This window comes from Drosophila serrata, unplaced genomic scaffold (genome assembly GCF_035046125.1).
Source record: "Drosophila serrata isolate PLE 108 unplaced genomic scaffold, ASM3504612v1 contig_184, whole genome shotgun sequence".
Classification (NCBI taxonomy): domain Eukaryota; kingdom Metazoa; phylum Arthropoda; class Insecta; order Diptera; family Drosophilidae; genus Drosophila; species Drosophila serrata.
The window spans coordinates 6,839,250-6,864,260 of record NW_028257082.1 but is presented as its reverse complement, the minus strand read 5'-3'; the positions used below and the strand labels follow the sequence as shown (position 1 = coordinate 6,864,260).

At 36.5% G+C, this 25,011-nt stretch overlaps 1 protein-coding gene and 2 long non-coding RNA genes across 8 annotated transcripts; 2 read left to right on the top strand and 1 right to left on the bottom strand.

The window, feature by feature from the left end:
* Nucleotides 1-55: 55 nt before the first annotated feature.
* Amph (amphiphysin) lies at nt 56-24,668 on the top strand. 6 transcript variants are annotated; one of them, XM_020945144.2, is made up of 10 exons: nt 56-496; nt 18,911-19,046; nt 19,120-19,310; nt 19,373-19,477; nt 19,546-19,716; nt 19,943-20,024; nt 20,095-20,217; nt 21,265-21,750; nt 22,827-22,969; nt 23,452-24,668. In XM_020945144.2, the coding sequence occupies exons 1-10, from the start codon at nt 428-430 to the stop codon at nt 23,530-23,532; spliced, it is 1,587 nt and encodes a 528-aa protein (XP_020800803.2). In that variant the 5' UTR covers nt 56-427; the 3' UTR covers nt 23,533-24,668. The 6 variants fall into 6 exon arrangements, with proteins under 6 accessions (XP_020800803.2, XP_020800810.2, XP_020800795.2 ...); XM_020945151.2 differs by having other exon boundaries at nt 70-496; nt 21,325-21,750; XM_020945136.2 differs by having other exon boundaries at nt 70-496; nt 21,325-22,002.
* On the bottom strand, nt 104-956 carry LOC147644397 (uncharacterized). Its single transcript, XR_015270685.1, has 2 exons — nt 819-956; nt 104-756 (listed from the first exon to the last, which is right to left on the bottom strand). It is a non-coding gene; the product is annotated as an uncharacterized LOC147644397 (long non-coding RNA).
* Nucleotides 1,142-1,592, top strand: LOC147644396 (uncharacterized). The gene is made up of 2 exons (XR_015270686.1): nt 1,142-1,221; nt 1,277-1,592. It is a non-coding gene; the product is annotated as an uncharacterized LOC147644396 (long non-coding RNA).
* Nucleotides 24,669-25,011: the final 343 nt, after the last annotated feature.

Sequence of the window (25,011 nt, the reverse complement as noted above, 5' to 3'; positions counted from 1 at the left end):
GTATCATTTTTTGGAATAATATCGATATATTGGCTACAAACTACAAAAGCTTTCCAAATACGCCAAATCTAGCTATAGCAAAGCTAAGCTGGCAACACAATTGTTTTGATAGCCCAAGTGAACCTGACGCGTCGGGAAATCGCGTGTAAATATAGGCAGACCAGCAAAAATCGCGGGGCGGAATACTGAATACTGCTAACAAGTGTGTGGGGGCCGATCTGTTGATTTCGCATCGATTTTAAATAGTTGCCGCTGCCGAGGCGAAACATAAACACAACACTTTGTTGTTTACATTTGTGCATTTAAAGTTTCCCGCAAAAGATAACGCATAAAAAGTGGTTACTTGTGGTTTCCAGTTGTGCCAATACGAAAGTTTGCCAAGTTGCAGCCATCCACAATAATATTTGAAAAGTTTCCAACTCACTGAATGTCCGAGAATAAAGGCATCATGCTGGCAAAGTCTGTTCAAAAACACGCTGGACGTGCCAAGGAGAAGGTAAGTTTGCAGCTCCAGAGCTTCCAAATCCAAAGTGCAGCATGCAACGCCCACGCAAATGTGTAGAAGGTCATAAAACCCACCACCACCACCAATCAAGGCACCCACCCTCGGCCCTCCCCGACTTTCCACTGCCTGCTTGTAATCTCCGTTTGAGTAACGGCTTTCCAGCTGAAACGGTGTCCCTGTCCCAGTTTCTCCGCAGCAGCTGGGTCACAGTTAGCACTTACACATCTTCCCAAGACTTCCAGTTCTCAGATCTCCAGTGATGCGATTTTCAAGCTTTATTAAATTCCAAAACACCTGTCACAGAAATACTTACAAAATCTAATCACTGATAAGCTCGGTGGGACTGTGGCATTTATATTTGGTGTGTTTCATTATAGGCTATACATTTATTTATAACAAAAGCTCAAAACAGCAAAAAATTCATGAAACTTGCCGTTGAATCAATTTATTTATATGAAAACTAAACGAAATGTTATTTAGTTTTGAAATTATAAAGTGTAAAATTGACATCTCAAAGGTATTTACTTTACACGAATCTAAAGCAATGCCGGCAAGTTATCTCAAAATTAGTAAGTGAAGTCTTAAATTCGTGTTAAAAAGATTACTTTCGGTTAATTAGAATTGTATTTTCCCTAGTTTATCAATTTGTAATACAATAACAATAGGGAAAGGCACAAATTGTAGTTATAAATCAAATGAGAAGCAACGCCTCGAAAGTAAGCATTCGAGTTCAGTTAATTACATGAAATTAAGCTATAACTTTTTATGCAGCTGCCATAAATAAGCATGAGAAATGGGTTTCATAAATAGAAGTTTCAGTTGATAAATAGTACCCACCCCCCACAAAGATTTCTCACAAGAATAAATCAGTGTGAAGAGATAATGTTGGACATTCTCCTGGACATGACACCTGTCTTGATGTGATTTTCATCTTTCCATTCATGAGATGCGCTCGGTTTGGATGGATTTTGAATGTTTCATCTTTCCGCCGATGCGTACAAGTGAAAGTTGGACGAATGTTGGTAATATTATTATTGTTTTTCCTGCGTTCGATGGCGGCGAAATGTCAATAAAGCAGCGGCCCAAACAACGTGTAAAAGCGCGGCTGGTTGACCCAAAACGGGTTTAAGATGCCTGATGCCTGATGCCTTCACTTTACCTCCACTGGCACTGGCACTGGCACTGGCGCATTCCAAGATCTCGCTCTCTCTCTCTCCGTCCTCGCCTCCATCATCTGATTCCAACTCCAAATCCAACTCCAGAGTGGTTCGGCGGCTGAAAAATGCTGTAATCTCAGCCAGAGCTATACAGAAAATGCTGCTCTATTGATTTCTATGCCCCGACTTTGTCTCTATGATATAGACTCTATATATGTATATGTGTGAGTTGGTTGGCATTTGGTGCTGATTTCTAAAGTTCGTTGGTATTTTGAGGTCTTCTTTTTGGGATGTGCTTGTGTGGTCATTAAACCTGGAACTACAAATTCCACAACAAAATGTCACTTTTGAATACGTTCCCTGGGAGCAGCCAGTTTTATTTTATTGTTAAGAATTACCTTAGTTAAAAATAATACTTCATATGGGTCAAAATTAGTTGGTTCTTTAAGGTAATAACGAACAAATCAGCAGAAAGTATGATAACTGCAGCTAATATTAATTTCTAGTCTATTTTTATAATTTCAAAATATTTGAACTTTATAAATAAATGTTTCAATTGAATTCAGGAACTATTTCACAGGTTTTTAAGTCTATTTTAAACCCTTATTCCTTATTCTGGGAGAATGCTGAGACCCTGTTAACTGCATCTCTCACTCTCTGAACTAGTTTATTTCATAATTCTCGGCGAGAAAATGAAATTTATTTTTAACAATTTTCGTTCTTTGGGGCGGAATTCACATGGGCCTCTGTGTATTATTTCGCATGGCGGCGCGTGTGCTCAATTTTTGTTTTTTGTTTTTTTCTTTATTGAAAATTTCGGTGTCTGTGTGATTTTTCCCCGAGATGCGAGAGAAAACTTGTCAGAGTCAGAGGCTGCCTAGATACATTTTTATTTGAGTTTTCCCTCCCAGCTAAAGTTGCAGCTAGTCAGGGGCGTGAAAATGTCGCCAGTCCGGCGATGCTGCTGCTGTGGCTTTTCCTGCCTGCCAGTCAATCTTTAAATAGATGCGCTCTTCTCTGGGACTGTTTTTTGTGTCTTATAACTCTACGAATACTTGGGCTTTTGGTTGTTCTAAGTTTCTATTTTGTTTGTTATTTTATTTTGGCGAGGGAAAAGCACACACAGGCAAAAATTCGCCCGCGCCGCTTTTCTTGATTTTCTCACTTTTTCTTTGGTTTTCCTCGCTCCCTGGCTTTATTTCGGCTATTTTTATGCCGCACCGCACAACAGCTGCCAAAATGTGCTTTCCCCTCCCGGATCCATACCGTCTCTGGGGTCCCCCCAAAGATTTTCCGACTCGGTGCATTAGCACCAATTGACATTTTATTGGCAGTATTTTCGATCCAAACTTGCCTGTTGCATATTGAACTTCTTGCTTGTTGCATGCCGATGAAATGTCAACTGTTTTTTTGTTGTCTCGAAGCAGCTTTATTTATAAAAACAAATCGTTGCACTCTCTAATTCTAATTGTAATTCAAATTCAATGCGAAATTCGTTGTTAATTGAAATTAGTTGAACTCTTAGCTGTTAAATATAGAAATTTTGGGCCTTTTGAATGGCATTTATAGAGTTGACATTAACTTAAAGGAATTGCATTTTTGATCAAAGATAATTCTTTAACTCCCACCAAATTCCAAATTTCTCATATTATTTGCAATATATAATTTGATACCCTTAATTTTTATGCTGATCCCATCAATACCTAATCAATTTTCTTGTGTAAACAAGTTCTGAAGAAAACCAAACTGAAATTCGAAGCAGAAAAAATATAAAAGCTTGACAAAAGTACGTGGAAACATTTAGCGGCTGACTTCAAGCGGCAGAAAAGACAATAATTATGATCATGTTTATGTATCTAAACTTCTGACAATGCAGTTTGCACCAAGAGAGTTTTATTATAATCATATTTCAGATACATATCCATATCAAGTGTTGCTGTCTGGGGTTACGCCCCCCTCTTTATACAAAAGGGGGGCGTTTTGAAAAAGCGCTGATCACAGATAGCTCTTATTCAAGCTCTCTTTTCAGATACAGATATTATAAAGGCGACATGATGTGATTGTATAAAGTTATACACTCGGCTTATTAAAAAAAAAGAGTGGACAATTATTGAAATTGCCAACAATCGGTGTTCGTAAGTGTGAAGGAAGGAGAGCAGATACATTTTTATATATAAGTATCTTTTGTGTCGCTTTGATTGCATAACAATTGGAATTACTTCACAGTAGAGCGGCCTGTCTCTAATTACTGCACAATTGTGCAACAAAAAATCAGTGAGGAAAGCACAATTGGGGGTGAAGTTCAAGAGTTGGTCGCATAAATTCTTTCCTCCACCAACTACAGGGGATGGCCCACCCCCTCAAAACAAAAAAAAGTTCTATTTAAATCTTGCAGGTTGCTATTTAACCCAAAAAGCAAACACAACACACAAACTTATACACACAGGGAGAAGAAACGAAAACAAACTTTTTGGAAAAATGTGTGGCGGTGCGGGCAAGGTCAATTACTGATGGATACACTCGAGTCCAAGCGAACGCATGCCTGCGCTCGTCCACGGGTCGTATAAGCGATTTCTTATTGCCTCTCCACTCACTCAGCACACACTTTCGTCGATTTGTTAATCAGAAATCGAACTGGGAGACTATAGACTCTAAATGGGCTTTCCAATGGGCTCACCTTGGCCACTCGAGCAAGCCAGCCAAGCAGCCAAGTTCATAGAGTTCTTACTTACAACTCAACAACCTTATTATTAATTGTTTTAAAAATTCTCTACACTCGCAAGAGTATAGAGTATATATTGTGTGGGAGGTTTTTTGTTAGAGTTTCAGCTTCGTTCAGACATTGCATTGTTTATCTAAGTGTGGAATTGTTTATGGCAGATATTCTCTGAAAGATAAGTTAGTACTGGAGAATGATAATAGCTTAGGTGAATGTTGAAGCATTTACAAATTAGTTAACCTTTGCAAGTATATATATAGTACTTAGTGTCTAGTACATAGTTTATAAGAAACTTGAAGAGATACAGTTAGTATCTAAAAGATAAACTATATAAATATGTTATCTTTCTGCTTCCGTTTCTTAAAATGTAAAATATACTCTAAGCTAATATTGCCAAATGTTTGGTAATTTATGTTATATTTCTTGGGAATTCAATAAGTAACTCTTTTGAAAACTTCTAGAACAGGTATTTAAAGTCTAGGTTATCTTTTGTCAGTTTATATCCCTGGTATTTCTTACAGTCAATAATTTCAATAGAACTATATAAAGCTGATAAAAATATTTCTGATTAATAATATTAGACTTAAGTTTTGGTAGAATTGTTTTAAATATTTTCAGTAGAATTTCAGTAGTAGCTTTCTTAAGATGAAGCTGTATTTTGTATTGTATAAATCTTGCTTGTGCTAGTTACCTTAAAAATCTTAGCTTAAACCTTAGAATATATATTACATTTGATATTCTTACAATGTAAGCTGATGGCTTCCCCCTCTTATTCCTGTATTATTCATAACAATACTCAAGTGACAAACACTTGACAGCTCGTGCTTTTATTTTCATTATTTTTGTATAGTATTATTATTATTATGACCCCCACTAACCTCCATCGTTGTCTGCTCCAAATTCTGGGGACACAAGTTGCTGGCCAAGTTTGGCTGCCGGATCTACTTATGCACATAATGCATGAGCTTCGTGTTGGAGAGACTTTGTTAGAGGGAAACAAGTATCAGATTTAAGGCAGAGGGGCACCTGCCTGCCTGGCTTAGAACAAAAGGCTGTGCGGATCCAGACCCAGATCAGAAATCAGATCCCAACGCAGAGATATAGAGCTGGGAGCACGCGATGTGCTAATGCCTGTTTCTACTCTCTGTTGTTCTACTTTGAACTGCAATAAAAAAGGCAGATGAAAACAAACAGAACAAGAAAGAAAGCTAACTTCGGCACGAAGAAGTTTGTATACCCTTGCAGATTGAAATTCGATCATAGGAATCAATACAATATAAATAATATATATTTATGTTAAACAACAATAAATTAATGCTGGCTTTCATTTAATTCACCGTTTCCTCTATTTTTAGTATGATACGGTAGTTCGATTTTCAAAAAATTGTACACTAAATTCTAGATAAATATATAATGGCTATATATCAAATTTGATGACAATTTGTTGAAAACTGGAATAGTTATAGTTTACTTCTTTCTGAAAAATTTCCGATCGTTCCAAAAGCAGCTATATATATGTATATAAATAGTCTACCGATTCGCCATGCTCCGAATTATATACTAGTAAACTTATATACAAGAATAACTCTATAGTTTCATTCAATTATCTTACTCTTAAATTTGTTCCAAAACAACTCTCGCACATCCAAGCATATGATTCTCAACTTGTTCTAACATCCCCGGAACGAAGTGACTTCTGCCGGCCAGGTCTTAGAAATGTGTTGTGTTACAAAAGTTGCAAGTCATTGTTTATTAGTGTTCAAAGTTAGTAACTGGTCATAGATACATACTTACTAGTCATAGATACTTACTGATTATAGTTACTTACTGATCGTAGATACTTACTGATCATAATTACTTACTGGTCATAGATACTTAACGTTCAGAGTTACTTACTGCTCATAGTTACTCAGTGTTCATAGTTAATTGCTGGGCATAGTTAATTACTGGTCATAACTCTATAAATCGGCCGATAGTTCCAATGTCAGATATATATATGTATATATATAGTCCACCGATTCGCCATGCTCCGACTTTTATACTGGTAAAATTATATAGAAGAATAACTCCATAGTTTCATTCAAATAGCTTGCCCTTTGTTCCAAAACAAACCTCACACATATGTGCATATGATTCTTAACTTGTTCTAACATCCCCGGAACGAAGTGACTTCTGCCGGCCAAGTATCAGAAATGTGTTGTGTTACAAAAGTTGCAAGTCATTGTTTATTAGTGTTTAAAGTTAGTAACTGGTCATAGATACTTACTGATCATAGTTACTTACTGGCCTTAGATACTTAGTGTTCAGAGTTACTTACTGTTCAGAGATACTTTCTTCTTGGTCATAGTTAATTAATGATCATAAATTCTTACTGGTCATAGATACTTACTGTTCAGAGTTACTTACTGCTCAGAGTTACTAACTGGTCAATGTTAATTGCTGGTCAAAGTTAATTACTGATCATAGTTATATAAATCGCCCGATTGTTCCTATGTCACTTATATATATTTATATGGTATATATATAGTCCGTCGATTCGCCATGCTCCGACTTATATAGTAGTAAAATTCTAAAGAAGAATAATTCCATAGTTTCCTTTAAATAGCTTGGCCTTTGTTCCAAAACAAATCTCGCACATGTGTGCATATGATTCTCAACGTGTTCTAACATCCCCGGAAGGAAGTGACTTCTGCCGGCCAGGTCCCGGAAATGTGTTGTTACAAAAGTTGCAAGTCATTATTTACTAGTGTTCAAAGTTAGTAAATAATCATACATACATACTTACTGCTCATATCTACTTAGTTCTTTTAGTCAATTACTGGCCAGAGTTACTTTCTTCTTGTTCATAGTTAATTAACGATCATAAGTTCGTACTGGTCGTAGATACTTACTGCTCATAGTTAATTACTGATCATAGTTATTTACTGATCATAGTTACTCACTGATCATAGGATATACATATATGTATACTTTATATGGTCGGAGATGACTTCTTCACTGCGTTGCAAACCTCTGAATGAAATTATAATACCCTGTAAGGGTATAAAAAGGCAATTGCCAAGGCATGGGAACCCACTTCTCATGCCGCGAAAGTGTTGGCAGTTAGTTAACTTGTTATAATAATTATTTTTATACCCTCAAAACCGGTTTAGATACTTTAACTGCGTTTCAGCTTGCGCAATCAGCGAAATGTATATGTGTATATATTTTTATAAATTTAAATATTAATGGAAATGCAAATGCAGCTATTTATGGATGTCAGGGAGCAGTGTTGCCAGGTTAGCTTATTATAAGCTAGTTCTAGCATATTTGAAACTAGAAAAGCTTGAAAAATTTCCATCTAGCTTATAGCTTGAAATATAGCTTATTTTAAAATTCATCTAGCATATTTTAGCTTTTTATGTATTTTTGACATCCACGGAATGTTTTTTACGAAAAATATGCTTTATAGCATGAAAATATTGGAGTTTGTTCTTTTTTTCCGATGGTTATGTGCATTTTATGTGATCGTGAACTTATTTCTAATCGAAAGTGTCATCGGAGATCGATTTGTTGGCTGAAGTGTTACCACCAATAATTTTGTTGTGTTGTGAAAATAGGTAAAGCGTGTCCTCAAAATGCCGAAAGTTATATATAAACAGATTTTTCGGGATGCTTGGCTCCAAAACAACGAATTTAAGTGCCAGGAGAAGGAACCAAAGCATATTGTTGCTACTGTAAGTCGACAATATCAGCCAAAATTTTTTAAATCAGGCAGCATGCGGCATCGAAAAAGCACATTTTATCAATGAGATCAGTTGCTGAATCGCAAAAAATAAATTTTCCGGCTAAGTGTTGCAAGACTCAGGATCAGGAAGCAGCGCTTTGTTTGTTCATTGCCGAACACTCGGCGACGAACAACATGAAGGAATTGATGAAATATTAACTAATTTGTTTTAAGTGCTTACTTTAAGAACATATTTTTAAGACTTTCTTTAATAATAACATATTCATATAATATAATAATATATATTATATGTTTCGTGTTTTCTCATATTTGGGTGTAGCTTGTTTTTTCGCATTTTTTAAAAATTGTTTAGCTTATTCTAGCTTATTTTTTTTTTAAATCTAGCTTATATGGGCGCTCATCACCTGGCAACACTGTCAGGGAGAGAGACAAACTTTCTTTTTATTGTGGGTAGTATATATAGAGGGTTACGTAAATATATTGGAAGCTTTGTAGCCTAATTGTTTCGTTCTCATTTCGATTTTTTCATACTATTTCTATTTTTTTTTTTTTTTTTTTGTATATTTAGGTTTTTAGCTTGTTACGCTCAAATGAACAGGGCTTTGGTGTGTGTATGTGTGTGGGTATTAGCATCGGAATTAGCATAGTTCAAAATTTGCATCGGGCTTCGAACCCCATACTCAGCCTGCACTGGAAAAAAGTACTAACTGTTGGTGTTTTGTCTGTTAAATGTTAGAAAATATATGAGAAATTTATTACAATAAAAAGTTTATACATTTGGTTTGTTAACATATGTCATGATATAATTAGTGTACATTTCGCTAGCCATTACAGCTAAAATTCCAAAGCATTCCCAAGTAATTACATCCCCAAAATTGTCAAAAATGTACCAAGTCTGAATTTAATGCTCGATTTTTAAAGGTTTTTTGCACCCAATTTTTATAATTTCGACCCAGCAACTTAATAAACAAATTTCCCCAAACTCGTTCACTATTTTTTATAGTGTAGCACCTGCATCAGTTCATCTTTCTGGCAGCAGGGGGCGCATTCGTGCCGGTTGTTTGGCAACCTTCGCATTTGATTCTCCTCTGCAGCCGCAGTTATTTCAAGCCTTCTTTTTTGTGATGTACTATTGCCCAATCAGGGACAATTGTTGGATTGCTGGATTGCGCCCCAGCAGCGGCAGCCTCATAGTAAAATGCACTCACCGATGATTTCCCGCCACTCTGGCCGAGGTTATGAACAATTTTCCAGTGCTCTAGAAGCGTTTTTGTGTGCAATTTTCAGAGGTTGCGGCAAGGGAAGCAGTTAATTTCAACGAGATTTGCACGGCAAACACACACAGGGCAGGCTAGAGGTTCATCCCATCCCCGTTTGACTTTTTCAATGTCAGTTGCATAATTCACCAGGCAACGTGTGTATGTGTACCTTCTGCGGTTTCACTTGTGTTTATCATTTTAATTGTATAATTTTTTGGGGTCTTGATTCTTGGAAATTGTTCAAAATGCAAGGCAATTGAGAATGTGCACTAAAGCCGGCAGTAGAAATAAACAAATTGTGAAAATTTGGGACAAAACACAGCAGCAAATTCCTATGAGATTGGGTGTGAGAATAATAACCAAGATCTAAATATGTAAAATATATAATAATAAACATTTTTTCATTTTTTTTTTTTTCTTTTTTGAAGAAATCTCCCTCAGCGCAATTTTCTTTAAAGCTTGATGCGATCTTCGATCAAGTGGAAAATGCACTTTTGCAGCGTTTTGTAAATATTTTTGTAATGCAATGTATTTTTGCTGGCAGCCAGCACAGCTGCGTGGATTTGTAATTAAAAGCAGTTCACTGACTTTTGCACAATTTGCAATTGCGAAACGTGTGTAAAGATAGAGATAAAGAGGCCGAGAGAAAGAGAGGAGGAATGTGAGATAGCCTGGGAGCAAAAAGTGAAGAAAATAAAAATAATGAAAAGCTAAAGCTTAAAGCAAACCAAATATTGTCAATCGGCAGTGATGCGTAAGCTGTAACCTCTTTTTTCCACCCTCTCTTTACTTGACTTTTCTTTGGATTTCTTTGATTTTCTTTAAAATCTATAAACCAAGCAGCTCTAAGTTTAACTCTGCTCAACATGACGTATACGTGATATTTTCATTTCTGATTATGCCTCAAAAATAAATGAAAATAAAACTCATTCTCTTATCGTTGAGATTTGCCTATTATGGCACAAGAAAAACAAACAATTGAAGTTGATAAGGCAGAGCCACATTCTTGTTTCATGGTTTCTGTAATGGAATTCCCGAGATACCTTTACCTATATATAAACACATATATATATATATATATGTATATATATAATTTACCTTCTCTCTATACCGCTCTTATCACTTGAATCGTTTTTTTTTCTGTTTTGTTTCGAGTTTATTCACACCAAGAAAATGTTGTGGGTAGTGAGTGCGGGTTAACCGTGACCGTGTTATGCAACAATCATTTAAACTTATCATATCAGATCGATTTGAAGGGCACTGGCGGCATTTGATAGCTAAATGAGTTTGGGAACATTGGAAAGTTTAAATATATTTTATAAAACAATTCAAATGAATTTTAAAGGCACTAAAACTAGATTAGTTTGATAAGTAAATGTGTGGGAAATAGGAGGAATTTAAGTTAATACTTAAAAGTATTTTTTGTTACATTAAAAAGTAGCTAAAAGCTCTAGGATACAACACAAAATATTGATTAATTATCAAGTTCTTTCAGTTTGCAATTGCATTATTAGATCGAATCGAAAAAAAGGTCATAAGTAAGATTCAAATATTTACATTCATTAAAACAATATTTATCAATATGTTTATGTTTGTTTTTAGATTTTATTAGGTTAATAAATCTGGATAGTCAAAAATCAATTTCCAAAAATTACGATATTTCTCCAATTTTTGAAAACTTTAACGATGTAACTTAAACTTATAAAATTTTCAAAATTTTGAAAAAATTAATTCTTTGCCGGAAATAGCTAGATCGATTCGGCTGTTGATGCTGATCAAGAATATATATGGTTTATGGGGTCGGAAATGATTTCTTCACAACATTAGAAGCTTCCTAAAGGTGGTGCTTGACATATTTGTGATAAGATTTTCTTGGCAAAATATTCTTTACACTTAAATACGACAGAAATTAAATATAATCTTACGTCATATAAGGTACTATTTAATTTGAAACATAACAAAATTTGGAAAGTACTTATAAATACCAACATTAAAAGCTTACTTGGTCAATCAAACGAACTTAAATAATGTTTAAAATTGTAGACCATTTCCATTGCTCTTGACCCACTTACCATGGCCGAGTGATTCTTGCTCGATTTGTTGTTAACGATCTGTTTAGTGATTTCCAGCCAAATATTCAATTGAAAACCAAACTCCGTCACGTGCCATAAACTACACTTTGTATTACGTTAATCTATGCAAATCACGTTGTCGTCTTGAATGATCTCTAAAGGCAGTCAGTGAGCACTTTACTGCGTTCACTTGGCGCTTGAATGCTAAAAAACGAGCGAGATACAAAGATGAAAAGATACAAAGATACAAAAGAGACTCAAAGGCACCGATGTCTAGAGAGATACAGATACCAACTACAACGATTAGTGCTAAGTATTCGCTCATGATTGACCGCATTCACAAATATTTGTTACGAGTTACGAGAACATTTCAAATGTATGTTTTGTGTGCTTTTGATTTTCTCAATAGCTTGTGATCGATTAGCATGGCCATAGCACTTGTGTAACCCAAAAAAGTGTTCAAACCAAGGCTAAGATGAACAAGATTCTTGCCTCAATTCATAAAAAATTAAGTATAAAGAATGAGTAATGAAGAATCTTTCCGCGAACTTGTCACATTCTCCAGATAGAACACTCTCTGGATGTGTTCTGGGGATTTTCATATATACTTTATTTTTCTCCAGACGTGATCGTCATTACATAAGCAGATATAGCCAGCTATTATTAAGGCGGCTTTTGCACACACACATTCAAGCGAGAGACACTTAAAAACAATTCGCAAAAAAAGAAAAAACCTGTCGTCGTGCAATAACGACCGTAAATGTGCCGCTTTTGTCTAGCTGCAAAATGTATCCGAGTATCTGCGAGATACACAGCTGAAGCTTAAATAACTGTCGCCGCATGCGTGTGCTCAGCGGAAGCTTTTTATTTATTTATTAATCGGGTATTGGCCAAAGTCAATACTCCTAATGATATCAAAATAAAAAATAAAAAATTTGACAAAAACCAGTCCCCATTCCGGACAATCCCCCCGGAATATCCGGTTGAGCCTCGGACTCGGTCTAAACGAGACTTTTCTGATCTGCATTTAAATTCCGGTGTTTACCAAACCCATTCGTATTCCACCTGCAATTAGCCTGCCATGTTTTCTATTTTCTATTTTCTATTTACTATTTACTATTTTGTTTTCTATTTATTTCAAAAAAATAACAACAAGAGCAAATGTTTGGCTTGGCTTCAGTGAAAACGTTTTCCACTCGACCACTCGAAGTGCAGTGCCAAATGAAAGTGCTGGGAATAATAGAAAATAAACCCAAGACACACATAGCTATTTTAATTAATGCAATTAGCATAAAGGCTTCATTAATAATTTAGTTTTGCAATAAATATCTGTTGCCAAAGATATTCAAATAAACTCTCAAAACGATTTACGGAATATGCGCAGCTATATTTATAAGGTATATTTATTCAGAGAGATGAATGATTATTGTATTTTGTACACAGAGAAAAAAGGGATTAATAATATAATATAAATGAAACCGAGAAGGTTTATCATTGATTGTGTTAATAATAAAAGGATTTTTTTTTTTAGGAATATAATATAATTTTTCTGTTTTCAAATATATATTTATATTTGGTAAAGAATGTCATTGGTTTTCTTTATTAAAAAACATAAAATTTAAAAGTATACACAAAGATACCTTTTCTGTTAGAAGAATATAGCAATTTAATGATTATGAAAGATTTTCTTGATTAAAAGCCATTGAATTTGGAAGGGTTTTATGCCTAATTTATGATAGATTTATAATAAACTTCTTTCCCGAATTTACTTTTTACTTAATGTATTGTACATTTACCTCTATTTATCTTATGATATTCCACTTGTAATTTAGTATATATTTTCCCCTATATATCTTCCAATCTTCAACTCTTTCTGGTTCATATTTCATAACTTTTTTCCCGCAGTGCACCCATTTTCAGTTCCCAAAACTCGTTTGGCGAAAAGATTTCTCTACTAATTAGCAACAAGCTACTCCCCAAAGTTAGTTGACTAGAATCCAGCGGCGAAATTTCCTTAGCCAGAGCAGAGCGTTTTCTTCAGCTCGGCGGGGCAAATGTTTAATGCTAATTGATAAATCACATGACAAGACAGGCAAAAGGCCCCAAACCAAACCGACTGCAAACATCTCGAAACCCATTTCGATGCATGTGGGATAAATATTAGTTTTCTATGGCGGCGCCTTCGCTGCGCTTCTTGCCACCCTTCTTTCTCCGGTGTCCAAACTTTCTTTTCTACGCTCTGGAAGTGGAAACGAGTTTCACTTTCCACTTGCCCGAGCCGAAGAAAGCTTCCCCAAGAGCGGGGGGAAGAAATGCTAAAAAGAAAGGAGAGACCCGGTCGAAGATTATGCAAAATGATTGGAATGGAATTAATAATCTTTTGCCATCGGTATTGTGTGTGTTGCATAATCCAAAATTGAAATGGAATTTGATTTCCATTTCAATCCCGACTTCATATCATTTCAATTTTAAGGCTAAATAGCTCAGTCATTATTAATCATTATTACCATGACCATATGTCCATATGGATCTCACTTGTCACATGACTTGGCGGGGGAGATACTCACAAGTATTGGCGTCTACGGGATCTATAAGGTGCAAAACCGGTTTTAGTTTAATAATTTCTTGCTGTCATCATCGATAAAAGCGAGCAATAAGCACCGCTAACCAAACGGGGCAACAAGTGGGAACTACAGAAAAATCATTTGAACAGAAAAAGTGGTTGGGTTACAAGAGAAATAGACTTTTGTGGTAATGGGTTAGGTCTTTGACATACAGATACTATACTACTATATATATATCTGTATATATGGCAGTTGCTAGCTACAGATACATGTCATTAAACCAGACGACGACGGCCTCAACACCGGCACAAGGCAAGAGAAGGTGTCTCTTCTTTCTACCCGATTTCTGGTCGTGTCATGGCACATTTCCACATTTCTCTCGCTTTTCGCCGGCGGGCGCATTATTCATGCCAATTTCTACAAGTTTTTCTCTTTATTTTCTTTTATTTTTCTTTCTATTTTTCCTTTTTTTTGCTGCCCGGTTTTCTGCAATTGTTCTGCGTCTGTTATTTGTTCTCAGTATAAGTAGACAATGTGGATATATACATGGCTACTACTCGTAGATACTTGTTTCAAACAATGGGTTACATTAACTAGGGAACATGGTATATGGTTCCATTATGGTGGCATTTTAAGGGATGAGTTTGTGAACTAAACATCAAGATAAGTCGTTGAGAGAAAGAAACTATATTTAACCATGTCAAAATAATTAAAACTGAGCTTGAAAACTATATTTAGCTATGGTAATTAAGTTGAAACATTTAAATCTAAGCATTTTTGTAAATTTTAAACCAAAAACAAGAGCTTAAAGTTATATAAATCATCCTATACAGAATATAAATTTATTTATAAAAGACTTCAAAGCCTTATAGCATTAATTTCGTTTTCAAAGTGTCTTAAAATAACTCTGATTAAGTGTTTCAAGCGAAAAGAATCTTGATAATTATAAATTATTTTACTTTACTCAATAAATATGAAATAAAATAACCTCAGATATAAGCCATGTATAGAGTGCATTTCGAGTCGAATTCAATATCAAGACTTGTTGCACACTCGTGTGTATGTATTTGACTTGCAACTGCCACCGTCTGTGCATTCCTGGCAAACTGGGCCAACGTCTGCTTATGGCCAAAGCGAGTGAACATGCCCCACTTGGCCCAATGTGCTCTTAGCTCTTGTTTGTTTCATTTCATTATGTTTGATTGCATTTAACGTACAATATGTGCAGTCGATACTCCACGATACTCCTCCGATTCTCTCAACGTAGCAACTGTGCGATGTTGTCATCGTCATCCATATACCATCCAGTCATCCATATAGCCATCCTACGGTCCACATCCTACGCCCGAATCTGCACACATAAAAACCAAAACAAGACATTTCCCACTATTGGTCGAGGTCGTTGCTGTTTCTCTTTTATTTTTTCGTATTTTTTTTTTCACTGCCAGACGGGGCCAAACTGGTTAACCGTAAGTTAACCAAAAGTTAAGCCCACGTTTAAGTGCAAGTTGGCCAGAAGTGCACTCGAAGAAATATCAACCTTAAGGGGGTATCAATTGAATCAATATACCAAGTATTTCCTTGTTGAATATATAATTTATTATGGTTATTAGAGGGCTTTAATCGTTAAGGGTATATATGTATAAACTTTAAGGGGTTATTAGTAAAAGAAGATGCGTGACGCCTTTGGATTTGTACTTTTTATTTACATGATCTTTATTACTATTCAATTTTTTCGATTCTCATACAACTGTAATAAAAGACATGATTAAAAAGCAGTACTTGTGTACTTTAATCAATATTAAATCTTTAAATCATAGTGATTGAACAAAATCAATGCAAACTGATAACCAATAACTCATAAACCAACAGGGAATGGCTTACGAACCGTTGTGAAATATAAACCTTTATCATTACTTCTGAGATAAGAGATATTTTAAAGATGTATTAGCATATAACATAAACCATTTTAAACTCTAGTTTTGGACTTCATTTCCTAGACAATCGCTCAATATTTAAAACCATTTATAATATTTACTGTGTGGGCTGTCCCTTTGATAGCCACCTTAATAAACCAATCCACCTTTTTGCGGTTAAACATTTATTGGCATCGTTTTGAAGTTTTTTTTTTGTGACCCAATTTTGGGCAATTTTGTGGTCGATAGAGATCCCCCGCGAAGAAAAGCCAAAAACGCACATGTTGCATATGCGTTGGTTGGATTTTTCAGTTACCAAATGTATGTGAAACCGGCATACAGATAGATAAATATATATATAGACATGTCTAGGCGTATGAGTATGTTTTTTTGGCAAGAGATTGCGAGAGCATAGAGAACCAGAGATCTAATAGGAAAGAGGAGCGACGTCAGTTTTTAAATAAGTGACAAAATATGCAGAGACAGACGTTTTGTATATATAAATATATATATACATCTGCTCTCTTCCTGTATATGTACACACACCTTAAAATGTACGAGATGAAAATGGCTAAAAAAGAGATATAAAATAGAATTCGATGACGCAAACTGTGACAGACATTACACATGGCCCAAAAGCAACCTCAAAGCGAAACGGAAGTGACCAGCCACAACTGTCCTTGTTTTGTTACCAACCCCCCAAACCCCCGAAAATTAGCTTGATAAGAAATACCCAGCCTTGGCAACAAAAGAATCTCACAGTAGTATCAGTCTCCAGAGTTGATAATATATATATTTTAATAGGACTATCTATTCGCGGATTGCCTGACTCACTGCCAGAGATTCCCGATTTGCACAGATCGAACCAAACTTGGGAAGGTGCGGTAAACAAAGACCTTAACCAGAATGAGCCCAGACCACCGTTTGGTTTCAATTACGAAAATGGTCATTAAAATGTCTTAAGGCGGCAACAGGTTTCTTGGCCTAAGCCGTAATAGCCACACAGCTAACCATAAAAGGTTCATTCCATGGAGCTGCACTGTCTCAAAATAGGCAAGAGATACTCTTCTGTAAAAAAGAACTATGACTGGATCATGAAATATTTAGCTTGTAAATATTGTAAAATGCCTTAATTCATCTGATTTCCTAGCACTTTTGGCTTTAATACTTATTATAACATCACGGAACTGGCCAATAAAATAGCTGTTGGTATTTCAAAGTGGCTTCCCGATAAGATATGCTCACGGAAGGGCATTTCAGGTTCTTTTTTTCTTTCATTCAGTGGCAACATTTTGACTTGGCCAATTCCGAATGCGTGCCACATGTCGCGGCTCATTTGACAATCACTCATAACGGGCTTAACGGAGTTGTCGAAAAAAAGAGTAAAAAGTTTAAAAACAAAAAACAATACAAGCAACCTGCTTGGCCTTTAGAGGAAGTGGGAATCGAAGTGGGAAACTTCCGACTGACTGAGTCGCCTTTAAAGCTACACAACAAGAAATGTAATTGGTAAATGATGGTATTTTTGAAAAAGGAAATTAAATAAATGTATTGTATGTTTTCTGGGAAGTAAAGATATGAAAAATATATATATCAGGCTCATACAATTTTAACTTGAACATATATCTTTTAATTATTCATTGAATTCAATTTTGAAATGAATATTTAACATAATTTAAGAACATTTAAATGATTTTTAAAGATTTAATACGGATAAAATGTTGATATATCAATGGTTAAGATATTTTCGATATGATACTAATATGATAATATTTAAAAACAAAAGTTTTATGTTAAACTTCTCCCTTTAAATGTACATTTATATATATAATATAATTACCATTATTATGTTTCATCATTATATACTTTAAAACGTACCTTCGGAATATAAAAGTTTTTCCCCGTGCACCTATTTAAATGAACAATGACTGCAGCAGGTATTTGTATCTAATTATCTATTTCCCGAGCGTTGTGCGCAAAATTCAATTAACCAACCTTGTTATCTCCTTCGGCCTTTAGTTTTTTTGTTTTTGGCCAGTTTTAGATAGGACTGGTTGGAATGGCCTCAAATATTTGGCCAGCATTTTGTTGGATCTCGGCAAATAGAGTAGAGATATTTTCAGCTTATCTATTTTGGCTGGCTATCTCCGCAGCTGCGTTGCGTATACGCACAGATGGCCGAGACGAGAGCAAGTCACTCTGACGACTGAGGAGACGTGGGCGCTGTAATGATGAAAACTGTTACAAGGCTGCATTGTCAACGTGCCTTCGATGATGATGATGCTTCTTCCACCTCCGAGCATACATAGTTCCTGCCCCACGTCTTCGTTCTCTTTAATTGGTCGTTGAGAGGCCATTAACTGTGGCCCGGATAAGTGCCACAAATTGACCAGAGGCAAGAAGGCAGAATAAAGAATGAAACACACCATCGTTGTTAACCCAAATTCAGACAGATTGTGTGTGTGAATGTGTATAAGCATTTTGCCAAAGATAAGATCCGCAAGTGCCAACAGATTTAGAGGCCTTTTTCCACATTTTCCGACACCAAATGCATCAGAAGAAAATGCTGTCAAATGGTTTTCTTTCGGCCATTTGTTAATTCGCCAAGTTGAATGCTTAAATGAGTGAAGTCAAGTCGAGTTTAACGCTGCTGCCTGCCCACATTCCTAAAAACAATTGGAATTCGCAATGCTGCTATTGACCGACCTTGATCCCACACACACAAGTCAAGTGATTTGCGAAATTTCGTCAAAAAATAGTTGCTTAAATGCAATTTTTGAATGCTCTTTATAAACATATTTAGGTGTTTTTACCAATACTTAATTAAAAGTTCAAATCTGTAACTGGAAGTCTTAATAAATGTTCACTTTCAATCATATTCAAAACTTGGTCCTTTTAATTAGCTTCAGCAAATTGATTTCCCTGCTTATGTATACACCTAAAACCATATATTTAAATGAATTTTATTACTAAACTCTTACTTTCTTATAGATTCTACAAAACTTGGGCAAAGTTGATCGCACTGCAGATGAAATCTTTGACGATCACTTGAACAACTTCAATCGGCAGCAGGCCAGTGCCAACAGATTACAAAAGGAGTTCAATAACTATATAAGATGTGTTCGTGGTAAGTCATCTAATTAGAGCTTTTAAAACCTATTTAAATGAATAATTATGATATGTTTCTACTCTAAAAATAGCTGCACAAACCGCCTCCAAGACACTGTTCGATGCCGTTTGCGAAATCTATGAGCCACAATGGAGCGGCTACGATGCCCTGCAGGCACAGACTGGCGCCTCGGAGAGCCTCTGGGCGGACTTTGCGCACAAATTGGGTGACCAAGTGCTCATCCCCCTCAACACATACACTGGACAGTTTCCTGAAATGAAGGTATCATTAGCTTAGACTTTTTACAAAACCAAACAGAGAGCTTACAATTAATTTTCTTTTAGAAAAAAGTGGAGAAGCGCAATCGCAAGCTGATTGATTATGATGGCCAGCGTCACTCCTTCCAGAATCTGCAGGCCAATGCCAATAAACGCAAAGATGATGTCAAGGTAGGGTTGGGTAGTAAACTATTGCCTTTTTATTTATTTAATGAGAGTGCATTTTATAACCTTAACAGCTAACCAAAGGACGTGAGCAACTGGAGGAGGCCAGACGCACCTACGAGATCCTGAACACGGAACTGCATGATGAGCTGCCCGCCTTATACGACTCAAGGATACTGTTTCTGGTCACAAACTTGCAAACACTATTTGCCACAGAACAGGTGTTCCACAACGAAACGGGCAAGGTGTGTGTTGAGATTTAGAGGGGTTTAAGTGAGGATTTAAGAGAGAAATTCAAGATGGGAGCTGGGTTTGTATAGGGCTTCAAGTCATGAGCCAGAAAGTAATAGTTTGTAAATGATTTGCCTTCTTAGTTGCTATATTGTAGTGTTTCTGCAGATCGATGTTTAGGTTTAGCTTTTTATAAACCCAAAAACTAACACCTTGCCATGATTGTTTTCCCTTAAACAGATCTATTCGGAACTGGAGGCTATTGTCGACAAACTGGCCACAGAATCGCAGCGCGGCTCCAATACTCTACGCAAACAAACGAGTAAGTTTACCTAGCATACCTTCATTAAAGTATCTATAAATTAACTCTACAATCTTTCTCCTAAAAACAGGCAATCCCATTAAGACATCGAGTCCCGTGGAGTCGCCGGTCAGCAAGCTAAATAATGCCAACATCAATAGCAACTATCAGAATCAAATTACCACCAATGGTGGCTCCAGTCTGGCAAACAGCCGTAAGTTCCCCCGAAAAGGGTTTCCATACCAGCTCACCTGCAATTCTCAGTTTGAATCTCTCTCTATCTGGGGAACTCCCTCTGAGAACTATATAAGTATCCTCTGTTTATTTATCAAATTCTTTTGTTTCTTTGCTTTTCCTTGATTTTTCCTACGTTTCTACGTTTTTTTATATCGTTTATTTCTCCTAACGAACAAAACAAAAAATAATCATTATAAATTGCTCAAAACACTGTACAAACAAAACAACGTACCCAAAAAAAAATATAAATGTATATCCCATTAAAAACCAAAAATCCATTAAAGTTTAAAATATATTTTTCTGAACTGATGATGTATTATACAACAAAAGAGCTAAATATTATACACAACATATAGATTATCTGTATAAACATATACTATATATATTATATATAATCTGCATATACTCTGCTGATGATAATGTTTTTGGCAATTTATAGGAAATTTTTTGCTTTTCTTCTCAACTAATTATGTTAACTATACGTTTTTGAGTTTGAACTAAAACTTGGCATTGCAAGAACATTCCATTTGTAGACAACAAACTAGTTTTGTAAATACGGTCTGGCGATCTGGGTTAGCTTTAAACTTATGTACTATATAAACACACACGTATGGGATTCCCCTTTATTTATATGCCTTTGCTCCCTGACGAGTTTGGAAGCCCTGCAAATGAGGTTAACCCAGGTGGCCATCGACTGACAATGCGGACAATGGTCAAATGGAATGTTGCATGTTCTTTTGCTGCTTCCCCAAGAGTTCTGATTGAGTTTCCCTGCCCATCCACCCTATTGTCCTATTGCATGTCCTGAGTTTTATTTGATTTGTTTTCTCTCTTTTATTTATTTAATCTTTTGTTTTGGAATGATGCTCTCTAACCACAAATGTAAACAAACGAATGATATAACAACAAAACGAAAAACGAAAAAAAACTACATACATCACAACGTATAAAATACAAAATGAAAAATATATATACACACGCGAAACGAAATGAAATACGAAAACAAAAAACCTGCAACAATTAGCAACCTCCACAAGCTCGTCGCTGCAAGAGCCGAGATTTGATTCAGTTTCTTCAACACCAGAACCAACACCGGATTCCCCGCCAGCTTCCAGCAGGAGTCCCGCGGAGAATGGTGTGTCCGCAGCGAAGCCGATGGAGCGTCCCGACCTTAGTGGCCTCAATGCCAGTGCCACACAGGCGACCACAACCACACAGACCTCGCCCACGGCCGAGGAGAAGGAGAAGGAGAAGGAGGAGAAGGTCACTGAGACGGAGACGGCAAAGCAGTTGGGAGCTGGCGATGCCGCTGGAGGAGCAGAAGCCACACCTGCAACGCCTCAGGTTAATGGGAACAACAATGAACCGCCGACGTCTACTCTGAATCCCAAGGAGGGCGGCAAGCAGCCCAAGGAACTGCCCAGCACCAACAGCAGCAATGCCGAGGCAGCTGCCGAAGCGGCGGCCAACAATGGCAACTCCATCGAGGAGCACAAGCAGAAGAAATTAGGTAATGACACCGACACAGACACGGCCACCACAGTCACCACCGTAGACACCATCAAGCACTTAGTTACATCAGCATCAGCAGATACAGATATCAAATCGAAATCGAAACCGAAATCCAAATCAGATTCAGATTCAGACACAGGCACAGGCACAAGTCAGACAAGTAGACCCATTCCTAGTAGGCACAGCGTAACTAATCCCAATAAGAATCCGTTCGAGGAAGATGACGAACGCATCTACGAGGTGCCCGCTGGTGAGTAAACCTCGAAACGAGTCGTCCACTGGGTCGTCGCTTCCCTCACTACCACTTCTCCTTCTACTGTACTGTATCTCTGTAGTCTTTCTCACTTTTGTTTCCGTGGAGCAAGTCTAATATCTGTGCACTATAAGCTTGACTTTAGTTTCCTGTGATTGTGAGGAGGGAGCACTCTCTCTGTGTATTGTGTATTGTGTAAGGCGATGATGTGTGTGAGCATCCAGTCCGCCAGAGAGGAGGAGCCACATCTCATTTCTCCGGGCTGTGCATCTTTGCATCTCTATTTTCCATTTCGTACTCGTGTATCTCTAGTCTGGACGCACTTCATCTAGTCTTAATCTGGGACAAGGGCACTCCTTCCTTGGTGGCAGATGTCCCTTTAATTCTAATTCGAAAACCAAATCCAAATCCAACACGTAGGTTATCGTATCGTACAAATAACGAATAATACAAATACTCATTAAAAACAAATTCATTGCCTGCACGTACGCTGCTTCAGTTCAGTTTATTTCTTCTTCTTTTTGGTTTATTTCCCTACAAAAAAGGAAACCTTAAAAACTCATCCCACTGAAAACTAACCATTCGACACAACAAAAAAATAAAAAGCCTGAGAAAGAGCTCGACGCATACTAACCCATTTCTGGCCAGGATTGCGTTGACGTTGTGTTCCTTTGCGTGCGTTTGTTTGTCTACTAAAACTCGGTTATGCAACTTTCGATGTACACTGTGTGTGTGTGTGACTCACGAGTCCATTTAGTTTGGTTAACTATCTAGCAGATCCCAAGATAAAGTATCTTTTTGTGTTTCTTCCTCGAAAACAGATGCCAATACCGCTGACTTGCCGGCCGGCGTTCTGTACCGTGTGAAGGCCACCTATGGCTATGTCAAGGAGGATGTGGATGAGCTGAGCTTCGAGATTGGAGACATTATTCGGGTGATCGAGTACGATGATCCCGAGGATCAGGTAAAGTGAATTGAGTAAGGCTGCTTTTGGGGTTTCATTGGTGCTCTTGTGAGTGAAATAACTTTATGATTAAATAGTTAGATACTTTGTGGATCTCTCTTGTGGATATCTGTAAGATTTCTAAACGAAAAAGATTACAGACAGAACTCTGTGCTCCTGTTTCGATACTGTTTCTTAGCAGGAACTCAATCTGTTCGATAAAACTTAACAGTAAGCCAAAATAATGCAATAAATCGTTAGTATTATATGTATTTATTTTAAATTAATCACAACCTTACAAATATCTTAGAATAAATCTAATGTAAAGACAAGTAAAATAGTAAAAACCTTGCAAGAGCATCAGCATCCCATATCTTCGGTTGCATTCGAAGTTCCACAATTCCCCTTGAGCTTTGCACGCGCTAGTTCCCCCCTCCGCGCCGTATTCAGATACCGGCACTTCCTGTCTTTATTGAGTGCAGTTCTTCATTACCCACTTGCAGGAGGAGGGCTGGCTGATGGGTCAGAAGGAGGGCACCACCGAGAAGGGTCTGTTCCCAGCCAATTTTACGCGTCCCATCTGAGAAGGTGAAGGAGGAGGCTTACCAAGGAGCCACCGAGCTAGCAACGAACCAGCAGCAACAGCAAAAGCAACAGCAACTTTAGTTAAACTATAAAACACACATCTTTTTAAAACGGAGATCCGATTTCCCCCTTCCCCCCCACAATCTTAAATGTTTGGCCAAAATTTTAATTTGTGAGCGCTGCCTCTACTCTTGTTCAATATTAATAAATTCTTGTTTTGTGAAATGTCTCCCTTGGATTAACGATCTTTCCAGCGATTGTAAGAGCAGTGCTTCCAACCATAAATTATAAATTAGAAATTAAAATTAAATTATTGTTAACAAGAAAAGAAATCAAAACCAACGCGAGAATGCAGTAGAGAGCGAGGAGGGAATATTTTTTGAAGATGTTTCAAACATTATTTTTTAGTTCTAAGTTTCAACAACAAACAACAACAAAATCTAAAGCATAAAACTACGTATACATATACATATATTATTTGTTAATCCTATTATTGTGCTCATAATTAATTAATGCGAACAAAACGTATCTAATTTGTAATTTGTTAAAAGGCAAATCACAGAGAAAAATGTAACGCATATCACTCGAAAGCCAGAGTAATTGTTAAACCAATCAAAAGTCGGAGGAGGAGTATCTTTTGTATGTGTATTTTGCGAATATGTAGTACGAGTTTTTTATAGTCAATTGAGTGTATTTTTGGGGCGATGCAAAAAAAAGGCCAGCTGAAATTCACTTTTGGACGTTCGGCGCTACCAAGTTGTCCTGTCCCTAAGTTTTATTTTTCGAAAATTTTGTTTTCATGTAACAACCCTAACGTGTAGCGATTATTTGTATTTTAATTTGTATTTTGTATTTTTGTTTTCTTAATTATCGTCCGAGAGACTCGAACTAGCCGCAGCTTTATAACACGAACACAATCCAATCCAGTCACTAACCGATCGACTCGATGTTTTTATTTTTATTTAACTCTCGATTGTAAATCACACGAACCCGAAATAATTGTTTCAATTGTGCACACTGTAAAGTTATTATTTTAATTTTATTTAATTAATTTAAACACTTATTTATCGCATGAACATATTGAACAAAATGATAATAATTTACAGAGATGCAAATAAAACATAGATTAAATAAACTGAAGTGTTTTGTTTTTTGGGGTTGTATAAGCATAATTTTTATATTCTGCGGTAAGAATTAAACAAGGAATTCTTATACAATATTTATCTGAAGTATCACTTTTATATGCTTTTAAAATTGGCGGTATTATTATTATTTTTTTAAATAATTCAAGACTGCACTGCTTGGAACCAACCGGAAAAAGCTAAATGGAAATTAGCGAGTTTTAAGCTATTTTCAAGCTAAAAAGTGGTGCCAATAAAATTATATGTTATTGGTAGCACTGTTTTGTTATTGTTATCAGAATCGATAACACGATAGAAGTAGTTATCGAAGAAGTCACGGTTATCAATGCGAAAGTC